The sequence below is a fragment of the Lepisosteus platostomus genome, chromosome 11, assembly GCF_059453375.1.
Source record: "Lepisosteus platostomus isolate fLepPlt1 chromosome 11, fLepPlt1.hap1, whole genome shotgun sequence".
In the NCBI taxonomy this organism is placed as follows: Eukaryota; Metazoa; Chordata; class Actinopteri; order Semionotiformes; family Lepisosteidae; genus Lepisosteus; species Lepisosteus platostomus.
In genome coordinates this window covers 13196929-13220823 of record NC_142621.1, presented here as the reverse complement: position 1 = coordinate 13220823, position 23895 = coordinate 13196929, and the positions used below count along the sequence as shown (strand labels likewise).

Below are 23895 nucleotides of genomic sequence, written 5' to 3'. Positions count from 1 at the left end.
TTCTCTCCCTGTCTGTGTGTCTCAGAGAGAGCAAGCTGGGGTATGTGAAAAGACAAAGTTCTAATGCAAGAACTTGTATATGGCTTATAATGTGATCTGATCTATATATCAAATGAAGCCCAATAAATGTTAGCAAATCAACATCTAGTTGCATTTTCCAGTGCTTTTCTTATTATTTTTTTCTTTTTTGTTAGTTCAGAAATACTCCTAAATTAAATTATATTCCATAGACTATTAGAGCTGTAAGCTTTCTTTTTTAAACTAAATGTGAGGATACATTGTGCGATATCATAATTTAATATGATTAATCTAATATGTTCAGAAAATTGCCTGTCTCCACAAGCACACAGAAAATTTATTATAATATGCAGGTGTGATCTTCACATCATAAATACTGTATAGAAGAACATGGTGCTTCAGTATTATAGTACAGAATAGCTATCCCAGTGGTGATTATCTGTCAAGATACATATTTCTAGCTGATTTATTTTCTAGTATGTTATTATAAAGGTGGCCTAGTAAATACAGATGGTAATATTGTATATAACAAGTGCCTAAATGAAAAAGAGTAGGCATGTAGAAATGTGAAAGTTTAGATATAAAAAATAAGTAATTATGCCAATTTTCAAACAGGCAGAATTGTTCTTTCCACTTCCGAGTCATTTAGGACATAATCACCATCACTTTATTTAGAAGTTTACATAACAGTTTTGCCCTTAGGAAAAGGAGAAGGCTCATGTTTTATGTTACTAGTGTATGAAGCATTATATCTTTGTGGAATGCATAAAAGTTCATACATATTCAATACCACACAAAGTCATGTTTATAGTAAGTGCAGGTTCAATTTATTAATGTAAAAATCCTTGCATGATAATCTGAATTATTTGGTAATATTCCAGGTATAGTCAGCAGCTACAGTATATCACCCTGCAGCTCTCAACTGGCTACTCACTGAACCTAAGCAGGGTTGAGCCTGGTCAGTACCTGGAGGGGAGTCCTCCTGGGAAGCTATGGTTGCTGCTGGAAGTGGTGTTAGTAGGACCAGCTGGGGGCGCCAACCCTGCAGTCTGTGTGGGTCCTAATGCCCCAGTATAGTGGTGGGGACACTATACTGTAATGGGCACCGTTTTTCAGATGAGATGTTAAACCAAGGTCCTAAGGTCTTAGAGGTCATTAAAGATCCCCAGGCATTTCTCGATAAGAGTAGGGAGTTACCCCGGTGTAATTGTCCCCCCTCTGCCTTTACTGTGGCCTCCAAATTCTCCCCATGTATGATTGGCTTGCACTTGCCTTGCGATAGACTGGGGTCCCGTCCAGGGTGTACCCTGCCTTGCGCTCGTTGCTTGCCGGGTAGGCTCTGGCTTCCCACGACGCCATATGGTATTAAGCGGTTTTGTAAATGACATGACATGACATTCCAGGTGTACTGGCAGGGCTGTGAGATGTGCTGTAATCTGCTTGTTTAGGAGAAGGAGTGACTAGGATTAATGTCAGAGTACTTAGCTACTGGATGTACAGTATTTTTACATGTTTTTCTTATTTAATTAGTTGTCCTATGTCAGGATGAGCCAAGACATTTAAATGTTAATTGCATTGAGCTGAAATATATTTCTAAATTTATATTGTAGTTGGATTCCTTTTTTTGCCTTCAGTGATTCTCTGAAGAGTGGAAAAGGAAGAAGCTAGAATCAGGTTGCAAAGCTCATGGGGTTTATTGCCTTTAATCTCTTACAGTTGTGTTGTGATAGTCAGGGATAGGAGACAGAGTGTAGCATTCACTCACACGCCATGTGGTGTTAGAAAGGTGAACATGTGTGGGGGGAAAAAATAAGGGGATTCATTCCTGCAGTCCAGTTTCTGGGTTTGGAATAATACAAAATTTAATACATATACAGTATAAGGATATGATATCACAGATCAACAACAATGAGACAATCTAATATTATATTTTTATCCACAGCAAGTCAGTCCTAGTTACTTGATACAATGCTGACTGTATATTTAAATATACAAAGTGAAAGTGTACATATTTATAATATTTCATCTACTGGTCTTTTTTCAGCTTAAAAGAGCAGAAAGTGAAGTAAGCCTATGTTGTAGAAGGCTATAAGCTCTTACACAAATACAACACTGTACATACAGTGCTGTGAGAGTCTTAGCCACTTTATACTGTATACTGTTAAGAGCATCAGCAATTTAGTGAAAGAGAGTACACTGTAGACATCCATAGAACTAAAAGGCAACTTTATGTACTACAAAAACAGATCTGTCAAACTTAACATCTAATGCAAAGCAAAATGGTTACGTTTATAGCGGAATATTACCAGAGAATTGTGTTTCTGCATTAAAAATGAAAACCACTGAGTGAAAAGAGTAGAACAATGCAAATTGCAGACTATTTATATTGTATATAAATATTCCATGACAGGTTTTGACATATTGAAATGTCAAACATATTGACAAATAGTGCCTTTGGCAAATAGAAAAGAGTTACATCACAGTCTGTTAATGAAAACAACTGAGGTATTAGAAGCACTGATACACAATGAATCATACTTTCCAAAATATTCAGTTCTTAAATTCAGTTGGTGTTTAATATTTTTTTTCAAGTAAAGATATACATGTATGAGTCAAGACCTTTTTTTAATCTTATTATTTCAGAGTAACGTTTATATAATATATAAATATGAAAAATAAAAAATATAAATATGAACGATTATACACATGATAAAATCTGCTGTACTTTGTATTTTGTAAACAGTATTTTGTATTTAGATCATTAGATCTTTTGATTATTCTTATATTAATTTAATATTCAATCAAATTAAATCTGACATTTTTTAGATTTCTAAAGAAAAATATTATTTTGTCTTCACTACAGAGTAAATTATTACAGAGGAATTATTACAATAAAAAATGACATTTTAAAAATTCCCATTGTGGAAAAGAAAGGAAACATAATAGAGGTACATAATAGAATTAAAAAGAGCACAAACTGTAATCCTTTGTTAACAAGTTCAGGGACACTTCAACTATATTTCTGCTAATCTGCTATCTAGGGACAAGTAATCAGTGATGAAAATAAAAACAAAAGCAGATGGTGATGGTGACAATGTCCATGGCCTCTTGTACAGTAGTGATATATACTGTACAGTAAATAACAATAATCTTTATTTAGAAATTTAGCTTTTCATGACAAAACAACCTAAACACTTTACAGAAAACTAAAAGAAACATACACATAGAATGTACAGAAACTTAATAAAACACATAAAACAAATAGAAAATATAAAGTACAACTAAAACTTAATTCAAAATGTTTTTAAATGAGATTTAAAAATTTCAGCAGAGGGTGAATCTGGAGGCATTGTAATGATAAATCTCCTTTCCATTTGCTATTCACCCGAGGAATATAACTTAAACCAGTAATTATTTCCTGATCAAGATTAGGATAATCTATATGCTCATACTGTATACAAAAAGTAGAAGTATATTTAGAGACAATAACAAAGGACCCAGATTGGTTCCCTCTAGAGCACCACATGTATTATTAGTCATTTCTGGTACAAACTTTTCAAAAAGAAGAAAATATTGTCTCTTTTGTAAATATGAACTAAATCAGCTCAGAACAGTTTAACAATGTCTAAGTCACTTTTAATGTAAAAAATGTCATGACCCAGAGTTTCAATAAGCAGAATTAAAAAGTCCGGAACTGGACTAATGTATTACTTTGACTTCCACATACTGTATTTTGTTTATTTTTTACTTAAACTGTAGCTGTTGAAATGCTACCTTTTCAACTAAGTGGAAGGCTTTAAATAGACCTGATGTTAATTGGAACTGAACTCTTGCCAGTTTAAAAAACTGCTGGAATCATGTCTGTTGAGAGAGGACTATTAATGCTGGCCAGGAGAACACTGTAGAGACTATAGAAAGTGTCTCCCAAAAAGCGAATGCATTATTATTTTATTGTTCTTCTTTTGCTTCCTTTGGTATGACTTTTACCAGGTTTGATATTCAATCAGTTAAGTCACCTCATCACCTGTGCCTGATTAACTCTCTCACTGATTAGATGATTTATTCCTTGTGTAACAAAGTCACCTAAGTGTATCATGGTCAGTCATTAATAATTAATTAATTCAAATGAGACCAAAACATTTAGACACTATCCAAAATGCCTATCCATAGCAATACAGGTGTTTTACAGAGTAGTGATTAGGACTTAAGACTCCAACAAATACTCCAACAAATGCCCTGCTGTACACAGACATTCAGGTCACCACTGTAAATGAAAGCTTGTTCTCAACTGACGTACATGGTTAAATTAAATAAATTAATAATTTACAATAGAGTGGGGTGGCATGGTGAGGCAGTAGGTAGCATTGTTGCCTCCTAGCCCTGATGGTAGTTCATTGCCATGGATATTGAGGACTCTGTGAAACATCTCTATTATGAAAATGTCAGCGCATCACAAATTTCGAACTCATTAGGAAACTGTGTTATATCATCAAGAATGACAGTAGTTTATGGGATACCAATATTTGACAGTATAATAATAATAATAATTGCTTACACTTATATAGCGCTTTTCTGGACACTCCACTCAAAGCGCTTTAAAGGTAATGGGGACTCCCCTCCACCACCACCAATGTGCAGCATCCACCTGGATGTGTGTGTCGTGTTCACAACTGGTCACTTGAAGATGGCTGGAAGAGGCAAAGGCGGAAAGGGACTCGGGAAAGGAGGCGCTAAGCGTCACCGCAAGGTTCTCCGCGACAACATCCAGGGAATCACCAAGCCCGCCATTCTCCGCCTGGCTCACCGTGGTGGAGTGAAGCGGATCTCCAGGCTTATCTACGAGGAGACCTGTGGGATGCTGAAGGTGTTCATGGAGAACGTCATCTGCGACGCCGTCACCTACACCGAGCACGCCAAGAGGAAGACCGTCACTGCCATGGACGTGGTGTACGCGCTGAAGCGCCAGGGAGGCTTCGGAGGCTAAACAGGAGCGGAGCTTCACTGCCGGACCAGACCCCGACGTATAAACCCAAAACTTGACTTCTTCAAGTTACCAGTTGTGGACACGACACAGTATAATTTCTCTTAACCTCATGAAAACGTTTGTACTACAAACTTTGTGCACCACAAAATCTTAAATGCTTGTAATGGTGAAATAAGATCATATTTGCTTCTGTTAGCCAGTAAAGTAACCTGCAGTTTCTATAACTGGAATCTTCAAGTCCACTACTTACAATAATATAATAAAGAACAATAGTAAGGACCCATTGTTAAATCCATTAAAAAAAAAGCACAGTACACCCTTCGTTAACGCTGTTTATGCTGTTTATTATACGTTTACGCTGTTTATTATTATAACGCTGTTAATTATAAGAGCTTGGATTCAAAATGTGAAATTATTAGTTTCTAAGAAGAACATTTTAATTGTTGTCCCCGGTTTCATCAGTGCCCTTGCAGTATAAAAACTCAATATGCTGTCTGCTGCAGCAAATAATGTGGAAATATCCAAAGCCAAGGGAGGTCATTACGTTTCCTGGCTAATCCAGACAAGTGCTGTGATTCAGCATTTAAAGTATATGCTACTAACGTGCCTGTTAATACCTTGTAATGAATCAAAACAACACAGTGGAACATTGGAACTTCAGAAACAAAAGCAAAATCTGGTCACAGCTGCTGCTTGTTAGTAATTCAGGTTTTGTATTTGTCATGTCACAGGTTGAAAATGTTCCCTAAGGAAATGCTTGCTGATCCTCATTTAGTGTCCTGATCAGTACCCACTGCTGAGTCACTAGTGGATATCTGGTCCACACTTTGTGTGGTACTACAATTCAACTTGTTTATTTATCAAATTGAAGTTCCATTCCATTTAACTATAAAATATCAGAAATTAAAATAGGCTCATTACTGTAAAAACTCAATTGCATAAGTCAGTCTGATTAATATGTTGCAAACTTTAAATACTTGTATATTTACAATAAATAAAACAAAATAGTTGTCTCATGCATAAAGATTAAATGCATTTAGAAAAAGAATGAGATATATGTAGATATTTACTAATTATTAGTAACGCTCTAATACACTTCTACGTATATCAGTGTTGTTATACGCAAGACTTTACTTTCTCTTAGCAAAAAGGATGGGCAATTTCCCTAATTAAATTCCTGTAGTACCGAGTGGACAATTTGTCTATTGTTTTTCCTACAGGAGAACAGCCTATTGATTTTTACTCGTTTTAGCATGAATTTTGGATTTGATATACAGTATGCTTCTTGATTTGATTTTTGCATCAATTTACATAACCGATCCACTCTGTCTGTTATGCCCTCTACTCAGCACATTCTCGCTTGGAAACGCAGCCGCACTAATTACACTCCAGCCCTGGGCACTTCTGCCAAACGACACCGCCCCTGCAAATCGGCCAACCACGACACTTCTTCAATCAATGCACCTTCTTCCTTGCACAGTACTTAAAAGTACTCTGAACGCTCTGATCTTAGCCTGGTATTGGTTGTTCTTTTGTATACCTACCTTGCCTTAGTTTTTGTTTCCTTCTTGCTCTTTGTTACCTACCTTGGCTTTGGCTCACCTTTGGCTACGTCTACTATCTTGTCCCTTTGGATTTGGAAGCCTTCTTGATTGACCTTCACCTTTTGATCACGGAACTGCCTTTTCGACTACGACGTCAGCCTTGCCCTCTTCTGGATTGGAAACCTACTCTGCTACCTTTTTCTACGAACTTTGGCTCTCAACTCGGACTTAGTCTCTCGCCTAGTCCCTTAGGTACCGCATAGGATTCATCCTCCCATTTCTTCAGTGGGTCATTCGTGACTGTCATACTTATTAGTGTGCATAAAATAAACTGTTAGAATCTAGGAAATGAAGCAGCTACTGAGCTCCAAGATAATTGGATAATATGGACAGGTCAGGCTTTTTCAACATGCTCACAATTTTTTTAAAAAAAATAATTTTACCACACTTCGATAGCTGTCTGATTTTGTCATTTAATATCTTCTCAGATATTTGTAATTGGTAGATCTGTACTCAATTATGTTGTTATGGGTTACATTACCCATTCTATCATAGCCTATGCAGAAATACCTTAGCTCAATTCACCTACTGGAAAGATTCCAGTTGTCTTGTCAGACAACAGCCAGACTCTTGTTTCCTCACCCAGGTATCTCAATACCACTCAGCACTAGAGAGTTAGTCTGATTCTATTAAAGTGCTGATGGCCAGAGTTGATGCCAGCCAATGGGTCAAATAAATTAATAAGAAATTCTCACAATCTGTGCTCATTGTTATGGTTTATTAGACTGTGGCTGAGGATAAAGAAATGTTACCTGTCTCAGAACAATTTTGAATTATGAAGCCATTTGGCATTCCAGTTGAGCTCACGAGTTAATGTATTTCCAGTGTCTTTATTCTTCTAAAAATGGCCTTCTTTATTCTTCATGGCCAGACTTTGCAATATCTTCTAAGACAATACTTAATCCTAACACAAAACATTTAGATCAACTGCAATCCCAGTACTTGTCACAAAAGGTCAAAATTGATCCCATGATATTGTTACATCAAACAGCTGTATTTCATGAAAGGGATATCTAAGCAAAGCTGACCTACAGTATATTATTTGTAATGTTATTCTCAGTAGGTTAAATGTACAGTATGTGTGTTGGAAAAAGTACACTATTAGAGCACTATCACAAATATGTGGTAGACTACCCTATTCTTTGCTCATTTTATAACTCAGTGGAAATCTTAGTTTAAGAACATGAACAAAACAGGAACACAGGGAGTAATTTTAAGCAAATACTGATGTGACACGCTGCTTCTGTTTGACCCATGTTTTCATCAAATGACACATGCTTGTAAATTAATTTAATTTCAGAACGAAAATTCAAATTGACCATCTAATGAACAAATAAGTACAAATTTGATTTATAGTCCAATGGAAATGGTTGATAAGTAATTGTGCATACAATTAATACTGCATATTATTTTCTAGTGAAATATCAGAGACTGTACTACACATAAAATAAAAAAAATAAAATAACAAGATACTACAAGATGTGGTCTGATTTAATACTGAATTGATGTTGTTTAACTAAATCTATTAAAAAAAGTACGTCGCTTAAGATTTGAAAAAAATATTTTTTTCTGAAGAGTTATCACCTACAACAGGCATACCTGACTTCTATTTTTTCGAATAAATCTGTTCATTTTCTAACCACTTTACCCAGTACAGGGTTGTAGGAGAGCTGCAGCATAACCCGGCAAGCAATCAGTCCGTTGTAGGGCACACACAGACACTAACAGGCACACTCACCACAGGGCCAGTTTTACAGAAATCAATTAAATTACTAGCATGGCTTTGGATTCTGAAAGGAAACTGGAGCACCTTGAGAAAACGTTTGCAAACATGTGGAAAATATAAATTCCATGCATGTAGTTATTAAGGCCATCTACGGTATGTGAGGCTATGTGCATGGAGTGAAAACTAATTTTAAGGGTGCCTTAAAAATAAAAAAAAGTTGCCATAATGGTATTATTCTAACTAAAATGGTGATGTAAAACAATAAATAAGGTTTAGTTGGGCTTAACTGCCAGCTTCGTGAACAGGGCACTACCTTCTTTCTGTCATCTTTAGGCTGTTAACTTTTTATCGATCCTTTGGGAACAATTTTCCTCTTTAGCCTCAGGTTTCACTAGTTGTCACAGAAAAAAAAATACTACAGATCAAACAGATTGTCCTGTTGTCCTCTATGGTGTATGGTCTAAACACAAGACAGCTGTGCTTTGTTAAGTTGGGTATATTATTTTATTTCATTTTTTCTATCCTTTGCAGTCTTCCCAACTGCAGGCAGCAGACAGCTGTTTAAAGAGAACACTGATGATTGGCTGGCCATCTGACCCCAGAGACTACAGAGCTATAAAACCTAAACTGGCAGAGGGAAATGCAGTAAAGCATTGAGAGACACCCTGCTCAGCAGTACGCAAGAGAAGGAAAAGATTAACGTTCATTCCTCTTTTCTGCTGGAATTGTAACCCAAAGTCAAAATGTGCAAGGGACTTGCAGCGCTTCCTGCAACATGTTTGAAAAGGTATGAGAATTTTATTGTTATAAAATTAATTAATGTTATAAAGTTTTTTTTAGCTAGCATCTCTAATGGAATTGTATACCGTTGATACAATTTAGACTGTAAAATATATTTTTCAAACATTGTCATTCTGAGTTTACAGTACTATATGTGAAAAAAAAATACTGAACAATTTATTGTACTTTAAAGAGGTATTTTCTCCTTGAAATACTTGTGAAATTGAAAATAACTGTACCTCATTTAAGAGACTGATGATGAGAGGTAAGCTAATTATGAATATTTGTGTAAGAACTTAACAACTTTAAAATGCTTTGTTTTATTTAAAGAACACATACATGTTGCAAACTTTTGAAAAGATCTGCCATTATGCATTAACCCTGTAGATTGCTGTGGTGTTCAATGGAATATTGATTTAATGATTTAGAGTTAAGAACACTGTTTAAATGTTTTGCATGCTGTTATCTGAAATTGGTTGTCTTTGTACTGACCAAGTTTATGAATATATAAGCAGAGATAGAAAACGAAAATTCAATGTACCTCATTGTTCTGAAAGTTAATATTCCATACTCAAAAAAGAACAAAATACTGCAATGCAGTATAGTGTGATTAAATCTGAATACAAATATAAGTACAGATTTGAAGAAATTGTTCTCATTTGTGAATAAATGCCATGCTTTCTTGATTTTAACTTAGTAGTAGTACCTTTCACATTATATAATATATATATAATTTTCACATCTCCATGTGAAACCTTGGATGTGTTTTCAGGCATTATATCATTTTTTTTTCTCCAGTGCAAAAGATATGAAGCATCGTTTCGGATTTCTTCTTCAGAAGCCCGACTTGATGCCTGATCAGAATAATGCTAACCACAAAAAGGAGAAATCCTTTGGACCAAAGAAGTGAGTATATTAAAAAATCCAGTAAACAAAAAAAGGAGCACAATTAGGAGCACAATCCATTATAATAAAAGAAAAAAAAACATTCATTGTAGTTCTCCTGAGGTGCAATAAACCTCCTTAAGACAGATGGTTTCATAGCACAAACAATATACATTATATATAATAAAATTTGCCTGCTCTTCTTCCTGCCTTTCTGTCCCTACACTTTTTATTAATACCTTTCAAGTGGCAGGTTGTGTCACTGGTGTTATCTGCAATACATTTTATAGGAACCAGAAAAGCAACATAAATACTGTACAAGTCCGCATTGAAATTTATATGAGATAAATGGCAGATAAAAACATAAATTGAATACAGAAAATTTTAGTCAATATGTATGCCACTATGTAAAGACCATAAAGATATGATTACTCTTATCGATTTAAGGTACATTAAAACACAATGATGTTTTACACTATAATTTTTCAATTCCTTCAGGATCAAAATTCTAAATATTGTTAGGAAAATCAGATACAACATTAGAGACAGTATATCAGATTTAGGTAATTGGGTGAAAAGTAGATGGAATACTTATAAACACAATATTGAACATCTTTTACAGAACCTGTCCAGGGGATGCCAAGAAATGGGGAGAATCCTTAGAATCTTTAGTGAATAATGAAGGTGAGTAGTTTGAACAAAGTGAAAAGAAGAGTAATTCAGACTGTATCCATTTATCCACTGTATAGTCTGATGGCAGCGTTATTACCTCCTGGCCTGATCTTGTCAGCTCTTAGAAGCTTTACAAGGATGGAGTGGGATACTTCAAAGTGATGTCACTGGACTTGTAGGTGGCAACTTTGCTGCCCGATAAATTGTCCAAACCAATGACAGGGACACAGTAGTAGGTAATATTCATTGGATATGGCCTTACAGCAAGGTCCTGGCTACTTAGACATTGCAGATTAGAAGATGTAATACCAGAGTAGAGGTGTTAGACCCAGTGTCCTGGCTAAATTCCACTTTTGGCTTGCACAATTAGGCCTACCTTAATTTCTCCTTTAATACAATCTCTGAAACACTTTTTCACTCCTTCTTCTGATCTGCTGTGTGGGTTTGCTGGTACACAGTGACAGCCAAACCTCCCACGGGGGGATGTGGCACTTCAGTGGTAGATGAGGATGAGGATGGAAAATGGTTAATAAATGTAAGGGACTCTTATGATAATGATAAAAACTGAAATCATAGGTCTCTATTGCTACTTTCTCATTTTTTACTACTTTTATCCATATAGTGCACTGCATTTAGCACTACATTTGCTTAAAAATCTAATTGTTTATTATTGTAAAATGACAAACTCTTCATTCTACCCAGACAGTGTGTTATCTATTTATGCAGTAAGAGTGCCTAAACCTGTAAGAGTATAAGTGTACTTATAAGTGTATAAGTGAGGTATGAAGCTATCAGCTAAATAATGATTTGATACAACAGGAAAAGAAACCCCATCTGTATTATTATTATTATTGCAGCTTAAGGTCTTACCTTTCCCACCTGCCTGGTTTTAGTGCAAAATGAATAAGAAATCTACAGTACCATTGTAAATGTGGCATGTTAATTCTGCTTTAATTTTTGCATAACAGAATGCAATTTCTTAGATATTATCCTATTTTCCATGATTGAAGTCTCAGCATAATATATATTATATACTGGCTCATGTTTTGAATTTTGAATCTCTTTTAGCCTATTAGGCATATAAAATGCACATTAAAAAAAATGTATTGTCCATATAACACGGTAAGAGCAAGAGAGTGACCTGATCGAGCATGACTGTGGACCTAATAAAGCTGTGGCATAGCAGGACTCTTAATATTTCCTCTGTGATATTCTTAATTTAGGGTAATGACTGTAATGTCTGCGTGTTGCTGAGACTCATAGGATATCAAGGCAATATTATAAATTTAATTTCCTGTAGCTCATTTCTCACTGTGGATCCTCTTAACTAAGTACTGTATGTGCTCAGTTCTCATGGTTTCAACGTGTTGTACGTGTACTACAGCAGCCTTGGGTGGCCCCAGAAGGAGTACTTAGTTTATTTTGGCAACATTACAGATATAAGCCCTGTGGTGCTGCTGTTAAGGAACATCGACCTCCTGAGAAAAAGTCACATGCTGACCTTCCTTTTGCACAGTATCTTGCCGTGATCTGATGACCTCCTTTCACTTAGGAAAAAACAAGAAGCACAGTACATCGATTTTGGTTTAAGTGATTTTGATTGTTTTTTAACCCAATCAAAAAGGCTGGTGCTTTTTAAAAAGCAGCTACAGTATTGTAATTCTCAAAAATGTAAACTTTTTTCCACCCAAAACAAAATTTGGATATTGCAGTATTTATGCTTTCCTAAGAGCAAAGATGTTATATTGCAGCCTTCTACATTTCATATTAATGGAAAGCATAAATAGGACAATGTTAACAAAGCAGGATAAACACAAGTAAAATAGCTAAAGAAATTCTAAATAAAATTGAAGAAAATTCTTTTTTTTCCAGATGGCCTGGCAGCTTTTACTACATTCCTCAAATCTGAATTCAGTGATGAAAACATAGAGTTCTGGATGGCCTGCGAGGAATATAAGAAAACAACATCCCAAATAAAGCTGGCTAGTAAAGCTAAGAAGATTTATGACCTATATATTGCTGTTGAATCTGAAAAAGAGGTGTGTGTCCAACTGAAAAACCAAAGCAATCTGGCTTTATTATACAGTGATTGCACAATCCGGAATAGTCCATTGCTTACCAAAAGTCTTTGGAAACAAGGAATCGTTAATCAACTGTTACCTTAATTCTGCAGTGAAATATTAACTATAGTAATTTAAAGACAAAGATTAAAAAGGAAATTGCTGTATGATCATGCTTAAATATAGTGAGAATCCTAAATAAATGTGTGTTTTGTGTTTGCTAATCCTGATATATTATTTTTGGTTGTGATAAAAAATAACAGCAGATTTACATATACCATGGTCAATTGTGTTAGGTTCCTGATGCAATATATGTCCCATTATTCTTTTTTTTCAGGTTAACTTGGATTCTTCCACAAGAGAAGAGACTAGAAAAAATATTGAGGATCCCAACATTACTTGCTTTGATGAAGCTCAAAAGAAGATCTTCCTTCTAATGGAAAAAGATTCATACAGGCGTTTCTTGAAGTCAAAGTACTACCAGGACCTTATTCAGCAGACTAGAACCATTACTTCTTGTGGCATGGAAAAGAAAGGGAAAAATCATATTCCTGATTTCAGTCTGTTTCTTCCACAATGTGCTTAAATACCTTGGCTTGAAACACCTGAAACAGATTTTCTGTACCTTTCATTGCTGTCATTGGGCACTTCACTGTGGGGATGGGGTTCCTAAGCTGACATTCAACAAGCGATAAAGTTAACTTCTAAAACAGACCAGATTGTTTTTTTTCTTCCACTGCATTATCAGGGATATAAACTAAATGTTAAAGTTTGAGGAAAGTTTGGAACATCAGTCACTCATGATAAAAGTTGGTGTTAAGTTAAAACTTTACAGTTTTTGAGATAATTTTTTTTAAACATTAGGGGAATTAACAGACTACAAGGTTAAACTACTTTTTACATTTTTTTTCTACTTTTAAATACTCAATTTGGAGACAGTATACATACTGGGCAGTTTGACAAGAACTTTTGTCAAGAAGGAATTTATAAGTTCAGCTCAGGAACCCTAATGTAACTCCTTAGCATTGTTGCTTTCATGTGGTGTTAGAACCGATTTTGCTTGAACAACAAGTGAGTTTTAGACTTTTAGAAGATCTTCTGTATGTTGCACAGTTTGTTTATGTGGAAAACAAACACAAAAGGTTAGAACAACTTATCTCAAAACATTGCTGGGAAGAGGCCTTGTATGGTCCTCTATATAACTACTGTACTGTGTTTTAGTTTTAATGTACTTGATATACTGTTGGTACTCTTTTCATGAGACTGTATTTCCTTCTTGTCTGTCTGTTTAAACATTCTGTGTGCAGGTACTTAGTTTAAGTACCAAGAGGCACTAAAATCACATCAAATGAATACAACCAAGATATAGATTGGAAGAAGTGTCTAATCCTATGCAGATGTTTTGATCTAGATAATTGAAACAGTGCTACATTTTGGAGATTTCAGACAAACAGGAATGTCCCATATTATTATTTGCAAGGTTCAATAAATATTTTACAAGATGTGATTTAGGTCAAATAAAAACAATTTAGCATTAAATGTCATTTGCGTTATCAATTTCTTATTCAAGAAGCAAAATTAATCTGAAATATGATGATGATTGCTTTCTTGCAAGAGTTATTATTGTAATGGTGGAATGAAACTGGTGGTTACTGTTTTGGAAAAATATATATTTCTATTGTTTTACTTAAAATTGGGTGTACTTCAATTTTTAGAAAAATCCAAATGTTAAAGAAAATGTAATTTACCTTGCATGTCTTAGATAACATTATATAAGCCTTGATGTGAAATTATTGAATTTATAGTAGTAATTTCACATATATGGTCAGACATATGAAATTGAATGTCAGGTTACAATGAACTAGTTGTTCTTCATGTTTTTAAAATTTTACATTTATAGTATGTTTTGTCTTACAAAAAATATTTAATAACTTATTTCATCATTTGATTGATGTTGTTAGCTTTATAGTATATATATATTTTTTTATAAAGTTTGATAAAGCAAAGGTCCACTACTACTTTTGTTGTTTAAAACTTGTTTTACATGATGTAGTGAAATGATTTTAATGTACTTGCAGCAGTGACAGTGGTATGAACGTCTTCAACCACTGTGAAGTCGTTTGGGTTTGAGTTTAAATGTATGTGTTTACTTCTTTATAGGTACATTTTAAAAAGCAGATACTCTACTATTAAGGCTTTTAGAGATACTGTATAGTGAGTAGAGTAATTTATGAGCCTGCCCCTAAGGAGTTAGACATAATGTAGGAGCAAGACACTGAAACATTTACAGAACCTATAAAAAAGAAAATTAATTCCTCCTTCTTTTAATGTCATAGAGCCTCAATGTCCTTCCGGCAAAAACTGCTATAACAAATTTAATAAAAATCCAAGCAAAGGTCCGAATTTCAGAAAATCATACACCCATACTTATCGTTTTTCTGACCTGTAAGTAACAGTATGTTAAATTATTATTTTTCAGTTTTTTTAAATCCAACCTCCACTTCCCACTTTCTTCTTTTCTTTAAAATCCTTTCTTTTCACATATCCAGGTCTCTGTCTCTTTCCCCAGATCTTTACTCACTACCATGAACATGTACAGTAGATCATGCAGCTTCTCAGCCCTACCCTGATTAGCAACAGGTGTGAATTGTCTTCCAGCCGTGGCACACAATTTCTGTCTATAAAACAAAAGAAACCAAGTTTGTTTCATATAGTTTTTGTGGTCTTCATTTTAACTATCCCTAGACACTGTATGGTGCTACAGTATATTTCATTATTTTTCATTTTTGCTTCTAATGGCAATATTGATCCTACTCTTGAAAATCTGAAAATAAACTCTTCTGAATCAGGATATTTAGTGAGTTTGCAGAGTTTTTTCTTAACTTAGCTTGACTTAACTTTGCTCACTGTTGACCTAATCGAACCATTCTGTGTTTACAATTTGAGCAATATACTGCACCTTGCTGAAAAGTACAATAACAGCATCTCACCCATGAATTGAACCCCCAACCTTATAGACCACAGTCTAAACCCCTAATCATTTTGCCAGACTGCTGTTCCTAAGATATGGACTGTTATTATGTTTTAAAGATTATTTTTATTTACTCTTTTTAAATGTATTATGTTGTAATTTATGAAGTGTTCATATCTTGTTAAAAAACAAAACAAAAAAAAAGTATGATCTTTTTGTTAAGTCTGGCTTTTCCAATGTTTATTTTATTCCACTGATGAGAATAAACAAAGCAGCCCACTAATATAAACAGTTACTGTATACAGTATATCAAAGTATGTGCTTTAAGAAAACTAACAATTACAGTTAAATAAAACAATTATGTATGAGAAGCATCTAGAAACCTAGCATCTTGTCATGGGATGGTATACTTCTCATCACTGCATTTAGCAGTGGGAGGACATCCATTGTAAGATGTGCAGAATGAGGAGAAGGCAATCTGACTTCTGGATGAACGCTTGTGTCTTTCAGTTTGAAAAACAAAACACATGAAAGTTATTTCTATTCCTGTAACAGCAGCTGCAAGGTTAATTTAGTTGTGAATGCATCTTTCCAATACAAAATGCACACATTTATGCTGTAACTACTACTTACTGTAGTTTTGTTGATAAGCATTCAACTGTGCTATTAAAAACGTTTAACCTTGACAGTTGTTCTTCTTTGTTGCATTAAAACTATTACAGTATGTCAAATCCTTATAATTTAAAACAAGGTGACATGGTGGTGTAGTTTGGATGTTCTCCTTGTGCCCACAAGGGTTTCCACCAAGTGCTCTGTTTTCCTCCCACTGTCCAAAGACCTACTGGCAGGTTAGTTGGCTTCTGGAAAGAGTTAGTTGACCCTGGTATGAGTTGTGTTTGAGTCTGTGGGTGCTTTGAGATGGACTGGCATCCCGTCCAGGGTGTAACATGCCTTGTACAAGTTGCTTGATGGGTTACGCATTGGTTCCCCTGCAACATCTATTGGATACACTGGTCAGACAATGGATGGATGGATGGATAATTTATAACAAAGTTAAACATAATTTCTTTTTGCTATGACGAGTGCCACTCTCTGAGGAAATGAGGCTGTACTGTAGGCTTTACAAACCCAAGAACAGTCAAGGTGGAGTGAACAATTGTATGTACTTTGAGCAGAGACAACAAGGGCAATACTGTCCACTAAAGTCTGCTGACTGGTCCGGAAACAAGGGACTCTGTTCTCACCAGGATTTGAGCTGGTTCCTGTGGCTATGTTCCCAAGGAAAAGTGGCTACATGGGTGCTTCAGACCTGGAGACACCCAGGCTTCAGGCAGACTAGAGAAAACAGGTACAGGACAAGAATGAGCCACCAAAGTCCAGAATTGTGCTTCGTCCAGTAGGCATCTCAGTGCGGAGGGGTCCGATCTTCCAGGGTGGGCAAGAAACTCCAGTTTGGTCCGAACAAGGGGCACAGGAGAGGACCAATTCAAGGCTCATGCCCTCAGGGTGGTCTTTTCCACAGACCAGGCCAGGTGTGCCCTGTCAGCAGATTCTCCTGGAAGGCAGTCCTCCAGGGAAATGCCTCAAAGAGGTCGGAACCAATTTCCCAGGTGCCACCCGGACCAAGCAGACAGAGACATCTGTTGCAGTTGGGTTCCAGCTTCAGACCCAACCCCCAGTCGTCTCTCAGCCACTGGATTCTTCTGGACAGCACAGTTGAAGCAAGCAGAACTCCCAGATGGAGCCTTAAGGAACTGGAAACCAGGAATAAGAAAATCGATGCCAGACTGTCGAGGATAAACAGTGCAGGGACTAAATATCTTCAGAGCACCCAATCCAATGAGAACTCTAACTACAGTCAGGTGTTCTGCATCACTTGTCTCCGAGGCAGGGCAGAACTGTGGCCGCCAGCCACCTCAACTGCAACATGGCACAATATACAGTAGCACAAAATGGCGGGTGTAGCACCTCCCCACTGAGCCAAGCAGGGCTAACCATTTTTATTTGCAATATACTTTATAACCACATTCCATGGCTAATATTGCATTGACAAACAGGGGGGATGTGCAGACACCAGTTGGCTCTGTTTGGTGAAAATAAGGAAAGACAGAAGTGTAACAATATTAGCACAACAGAGATTATCTATTTTCACGAAAGGCTTAGACGTAGTTAGGGTAGAAAATAAAAGAAAGATGACTCATATTTTAGGCTAAATCTGATTATAGGATACTGGAGCTTTATTCGGGAAATCATTTTGGTCTGTTTGCAAGTTAAACCAAAGAGCCTCTGTTAGGAAATGATTAGTGTTCTTAGTGCCCTAGTTAACCATTAGTAGTTTAGATTGGTATTGCCAAAGCCTACATGTTTTTTGCCTTTCTAAGTTGACTAAGTGACTGTTGTAAATATTCTTCACTTTTTAAAAGCCCCGTTTTGTTTGTATTTTGTCCTATTATCAATTGTCAAATCAAAATAAATTTACATTTGCTTATGGATGTCAGAAGAGGCTGACACCACTGCTTCTATAACTTATTACTGTTTATTATCTAATGTTCCAACATCTTTCTATACATATAAAAAGACAACAGTTTTTGTTTTCTATCAAATGTTGCTCATGGCGATAAAGAATGGTATAAATTTTCATGTTGGAGAGGGATTCTCTGAGGGTTTACAGACAATGACCAGGGAACAAATATAGTAAAAGGTGAAGAACGTTTTTTTTATCAGTTGTACTCACATTTCTTAACTGAAATCTGAAACTAGATTATGATTAAAATACCACTTAATATTTAAAAAAATATTTAAATGTTTCAATAATATTATCTCACCAAGGTAATATGACTACTTAGCCACTAGAGGCTCCGACTAGAATTCTCCCAGCTGCTCTAAAAATAATTTAAAAACATTATTAATAACATGAGGTTCAGAGGCCTACCTCTGGTTCCAATGAAAATGAGGTAAAGGTTAAGAGCAGGAATCCAAAAGGTCTGACAGTTGGAGTTGTAAGGTGTTCTGTTTACAAAATCGCAGTTTTTATAAAAAACAGTTAAAAAAGAATTAGCACATAATTAAAGATGACGACATAATGCACGTCCACAGTTGTATGTGATATAGTTAATGTAATTAAGAATTCAATAGTTTAATTTAAGTTAAGTGAGAGCATTTCATATTTACAACAGGGAGACTGTTACCATTTATATAATAAAATATTAAGTGGAGCAATTTGAATTAATTACTTTTTGCTGAGGGTTAGGTGTTTGAATCTGTAACCCTCATGTTCAAAGCTCTAGCCACGACTTCACATTGTCATATGTTAAGAAAGCTTGAAGGAAATGAAATTCTGTGTGTGGAACCCATGAGCCAAACCCACTTTGGAAGCATATATCATATTTATAGTCTTTAAGTTCATGTGCTGCCTAAGAACATCCTTTATGGAGTACTCCAATAATGCTTTTCTTTCTGTAAAACTGAATACAGCACAAATAATTTGTGGAACAATCACCACCCAGATTACTATCCTGTTATCAGAACAATAGCAGGCTCGGGACTGACAGTTGCCTCTCGTGCTACTGCCCTGTCTGATGACAGTATGGGAGTCATCAGAGTCATCACACTGTGCCCCTGGGTCTGGGTCTACTGTTTTTCCGGCAAGGAATGCATGTTGTCCAATCTCAGATGTGGTAAACTTGTAGTGCTTCATAAGGACTGGATGGCACTATATGAGGAATAGGCTTCTCTTCTAGGGAAACAAAGCCTGAAGTGCTGTATGGTGGAGAGGGTCCCATAGACCCCACACCAATAGCTGATCTGAAGTAAGGTGGCCATTTCTGATCAGCTGTCTTTGTTGTGAAGGGCAGTTAGGACTGAGTGATGGGAAAGGTACAGTAGTCTGGTCAGGATTCAGGGACAGTGTGGTGGCTCTGTGACTAAGGATCTGTGCCTGTGGCTGGAAGGCTGCTGGTTCGTATCCTGCAGCCAGCAGAGGAATCTCACTCAGCTGGGCCCCTGACCAAGGCTTTTAACCCCAACTGTGCCATATAAATGGCTGACCCTGCATTCTGACCCCAAGCTTCTCTCCCTGTCTGTGTGTCTCATGGAGACAAATTCCTAATATAAGAAATTGTTACATGGCCAATAAAGTGATCTTATTTATGGAATATGGAGACTCTTGAGAATGATTAATTTGTATGGGAGTAGTATGGTGGTTAACGTGGCTGCCTAGCAGTGCTGGGGCCTTGGGTTCAATTTCAGCGGTAATATCTACATGTTTGTATGTTCTCTCCATGTTTGTGTGGGTTTACTCCAGGAGCGCTGGTTTCCTTCAATTCACACAAGCCTCTAAATGTAAGCAAATATTTAAAAAGTATATTGCAATACACTTGATAACAACATTAATAACCTAAACATTTGGCTACAGTGAAGGAAAATAAAAAAAAATGTAATTTAGTGTAAATAACATTTACTTTGTTAGGTGTACCACAATTATTCTTTATTGTTTTTTTAAACATCAATTACCTACTTGTAGATGAAAAGTACAATGAATAAACAAAATGTTTCTTTGATCTGCCAAGCTGTGTTAGCACAAGGAGAAGTGTCTTCAGCCTCTTCAGAGAAGATGTTTAACATATGAGCGGAAAATTTAATGAATTTGTGAATAGAAGCGTAGTTTTACTTGCTGTTCTTTGCTTTACAGGTTTTTAAGTCTTTGCTAGAATATGATTCTGCATAGGATACTAAGGCCCAGAATTATTTGGCTACTATATGAACATGCAGCCTAGTTTAATCTTGCTACAGCTGTAATCACCATTTTCCAAACACCCAGCTATAGATAAAATATGACAGGCATTGCTCCTGAGCAAAATCACAGCTCTATAAACAAAATGACTTTAAAAATAAAAATATTATCAAAGCAAAAATAAATATTAGCTTCAATAAATGACAAGTCAATTTCTTCATTGTCCAACAGGTATTATCAGCAACATGCTCATAGATAATGTCTGAAGCTTAATGTGTATATGTCTTGTCATTTAATTTGTTTTTTTAATGTTATACATTTTACTTAAGGGAAACTACATTCTTTTACCTAATAGCTTCAGGAAAATGTGGGACTGAGTAAATGCATGCAAACAAGACACTTTAAATTGTGCCTTATAATGTTACCTAAAAATGTTAGCAATACATTACTTGAGGGCACTTTTAACGCTAAAATAAAATTTTGGACAAAATCACAGATGTGCTATTTGGTAAAAAAAATTTATACCCCCAGGTGTTTTCATATCTATCATACACACTGGAAGAAATGTTACATTGTGCTGTGAATATTAATTCCACCCAGAGTGTTTCCAAAAGCAACTAATACTAATAGTATTCATTAAACACAGGACATCTGTGGCTGATTTGAATCAATATAAGGGTTTTTAATATATTAAAAATTATCAGGCAACTGAAATAATGGCAGTTCAGATTCTTTATATACTTTAACTAAAAACATTTTAAAATTGTGAATGCTTTTAACTCTTCACTGTGATAGGTGGTATTAATTTCACCACCATTGCTTTCTGTTTATAAACTACGAGCAAGCTATTTCTAAACAAAGAGGTATTTTAATGAGTTAAGTTTTCCCATATGTATCCATGCTCTTCAACTACAAGTTCCAGTGCAAATGTGTTGGTTTTTGTTTGTCAAAATATAATGTAAAGATTACAATAAATACAAATTCAAGATAGAAGAAATACATGTGAGCCTTTCTTTTATATTAAATTAATCATTCTTAATTATTTGTAATTAATTACCAATTATGATATGATGGCTTACTAAACTGTGCCTAAGACAATGGTTCATTAGTTTCTTGAAAAAGGAAACCTTAATCATACTAATTAATATAAATATTTTCTGTTGCCATTAAGCAATTATTTATAAATGGAAACATAGATAAATAAATAGATTAAAATACAAAGCACAGTTAAAATAGAGGACAATATATTGGCTTTTATATTCTTACAATATCCCTGTAAGACATAAGAGCAGACCAATTTATTTTTCATTCAGTAGATTTTAACACACTTCAGATCCTAAAATCTAAAGTGGTCCAGAAAATAGATGATTTGGGGGATTTACTTTTCACATAAATGGCAATGACAATTCAAATGAAAATTGTAATTGTAATTAAAGAGAAACATGTACAGTAGGTTACAAAATACTATTATAACTGAGATATCAGATCTCTCTACACCGTCATTCCCCACAATGACGGTCTTACAGCCCTCAAGCATACGCTGGACAAACACACAGGGCTCGATCCACCCACCCACACCCGTTTTTGTCTTGCGGACTTGGTACTCACACTCAATGCCTTCTAATTCAATAACCTTTTTTTACCAGAAGGTTAGCAGATATGCCCCGAGCACCAGAATGGGACCCAGCTATGCCAATATTTTTGTTGGTTGGGTAGAAGAATGCTTCTTCACTTCCAACACTGGCTTTATCCCTTACCTCTACAAGCGATACATTGATGACTGCGTCGGTACTGCCACATACTCTAATGACCAGTCACTTCACCAACTTCCACCCGTCCCTCAAATATACAGTTAACATATCTTCTACTACTCTTCCATTTCTAGACATAAACCAATCCATTAACCATCCATAAAATGAACAGTTTGTTTGCTAGTCTGAATTGAAGAGGTACTCTGCCTCTACCTGTTGACACAGGTAGTGTCTACCTGTGGTAACCACAGTGAAACGTTAATTTAACCAACCAATATCTTAAGTGGTAAATGGTGAAAATATTTTAACAAACACAGTATGTCACATTTATTCATCTAAATATTTTACAGATGTTTTGTGTTCTTCTTTCTTATAAAATGTGAGATTTTTTCATATTGAATTCCTTCAGAAAGAATCTTTACATAGAAATGAATGAAAGAGTTAAGCAGAAATAAAAGAAAGGTGTTCTTTTTAATTTAGCTTTATACAGTAAATTAAAAAGTTTTAAAAATTGAAAACTTGTGTGTTTCATGAAGGGATATTTTTATCGCAAATGTGTGTTAGAACAAAACTACACACATTCAGAATAATGATCAACTTTGGTTGTGAGCTTTCTGATAATAGATTTAATTATCTATGCGGGCAGATGGAAGAACAATGTATTTGATACACAAAATATATTACAGTTTAAAGAATGTCAGGAATTTATTCAGCAATTCAATCAAAAGGGTGGCACGGTGGTGAATTGGTTAGCATTGCAGCCTCGCAGCCCTGGGTTCAATTCTTGTAGTGGTATGTGCATGTTTTTTGTATATTCTACCCATGTTCTTGCAGGTTTCCTCCAACTGCGCTGATTTCCTCCCACAGTCCAAAAATGAGCTGGTAGGTTAACTAGCTTCTGGGAGTGAGGTGTGAGTCTATACGTGTTTGTGTCCGTTTGTCTGCCCTGAGATGGACTGGTGTCCCATCCAAGGTGTACCCTGCCTTCCACCTATTGCTTGTTGAGGTCTCCTGCAATCTTGAATTCCATAAAGTGATTAGAAAATGGATAGAAGGTGCAATCAAATCTTTTTTAAATGAAAATATAGTTAGGCAAACTCTGTACCCAATAATCTGATGATATTTTATATGCGAGACCAAGGACACAAGGAATCTGACCAAGTGGTTCAACAGTCATAGTTTGTATCTAGAATAAGATACTTTAAAGTACACTTATGCAATTTGAATACTGTGTTTTTACTCCTTGACCATTATTTCATCACACTAAAGTATTTTATGTAAGCAAAAGAGATTAACGTAGGGATGCCTAAGACATCTCTGTACATCAGATACAGTACTATAAGTCTTTAGAACTTGTAATTTTTAAAACATACAGTACTGTAGTTGTATATGTTTGATCATATAAGGACAAGGGAGATCTAGTTGTTTGGAGAAAAATGCTAACTATATATTAGATTTCTATCAGAGAATCCTATTTGAATATTGCAAAATACACAGGTAAAGAAAACATTGCTTGAATGTTTTATTTTAGGCATGTTGCACAAGCTTGGTATCAGCAAAATGTACTACAGCAAAATCTTTCAATGATTTTTCTCTGCATTTTGCTATTTAAAAAAAATACTGACGTGGAGGCCTGCTTCTACATAAATAAAACGTTCATCAAAGTTCTTAAAGGGTAGCTTGGTGAGAAATATTTCATAGCAAATCTGTCT

General features: G+C 35.5%; 2 protein-coding genes across 2 annotated transcripts; both read left to right on the top strand.

Annotated features, from left to right (window-relative positions):
• The first annotated feature begins 4702 nt into the window (after positions 1–4702).
• On the top strand, positions 4703–5002 carry LOC148652021 (histone H4-like). Its single transcript, XM_088597588.1, has one exon. The coding sequence runs from the start codon at positions 4703–4705 to the stop codon at positions 5000–5002; it is 300 nt and encodes a 99-aa protein (XP_088453714.1).
• A 3962-nt stretch (positions 5003–8964) lies between these two features.
• rgs4 (regulator of G protein signaling 4) lies at positions 8965–14088 on the top strand. Its single transcript, XM_088598489.1, has 5 exons — positions 8965–9119; positions 9911–10018; positions 10620–10681; positions 12542–12708; positions 13067–14088. Exons 1-5 carry the CDS (start codon positions 9076–9078, stop codon positions 13313–13315), a joined length of 630 nt encoding a protein of 209 aa, XP_088454615.1. The 5' UTR covers positions 8965–9075; the 3' UTR covers positions 13316–14088.
• The last annotated feature ends 9807 nt before the right edge of the window (positions 14089–23895 follow it).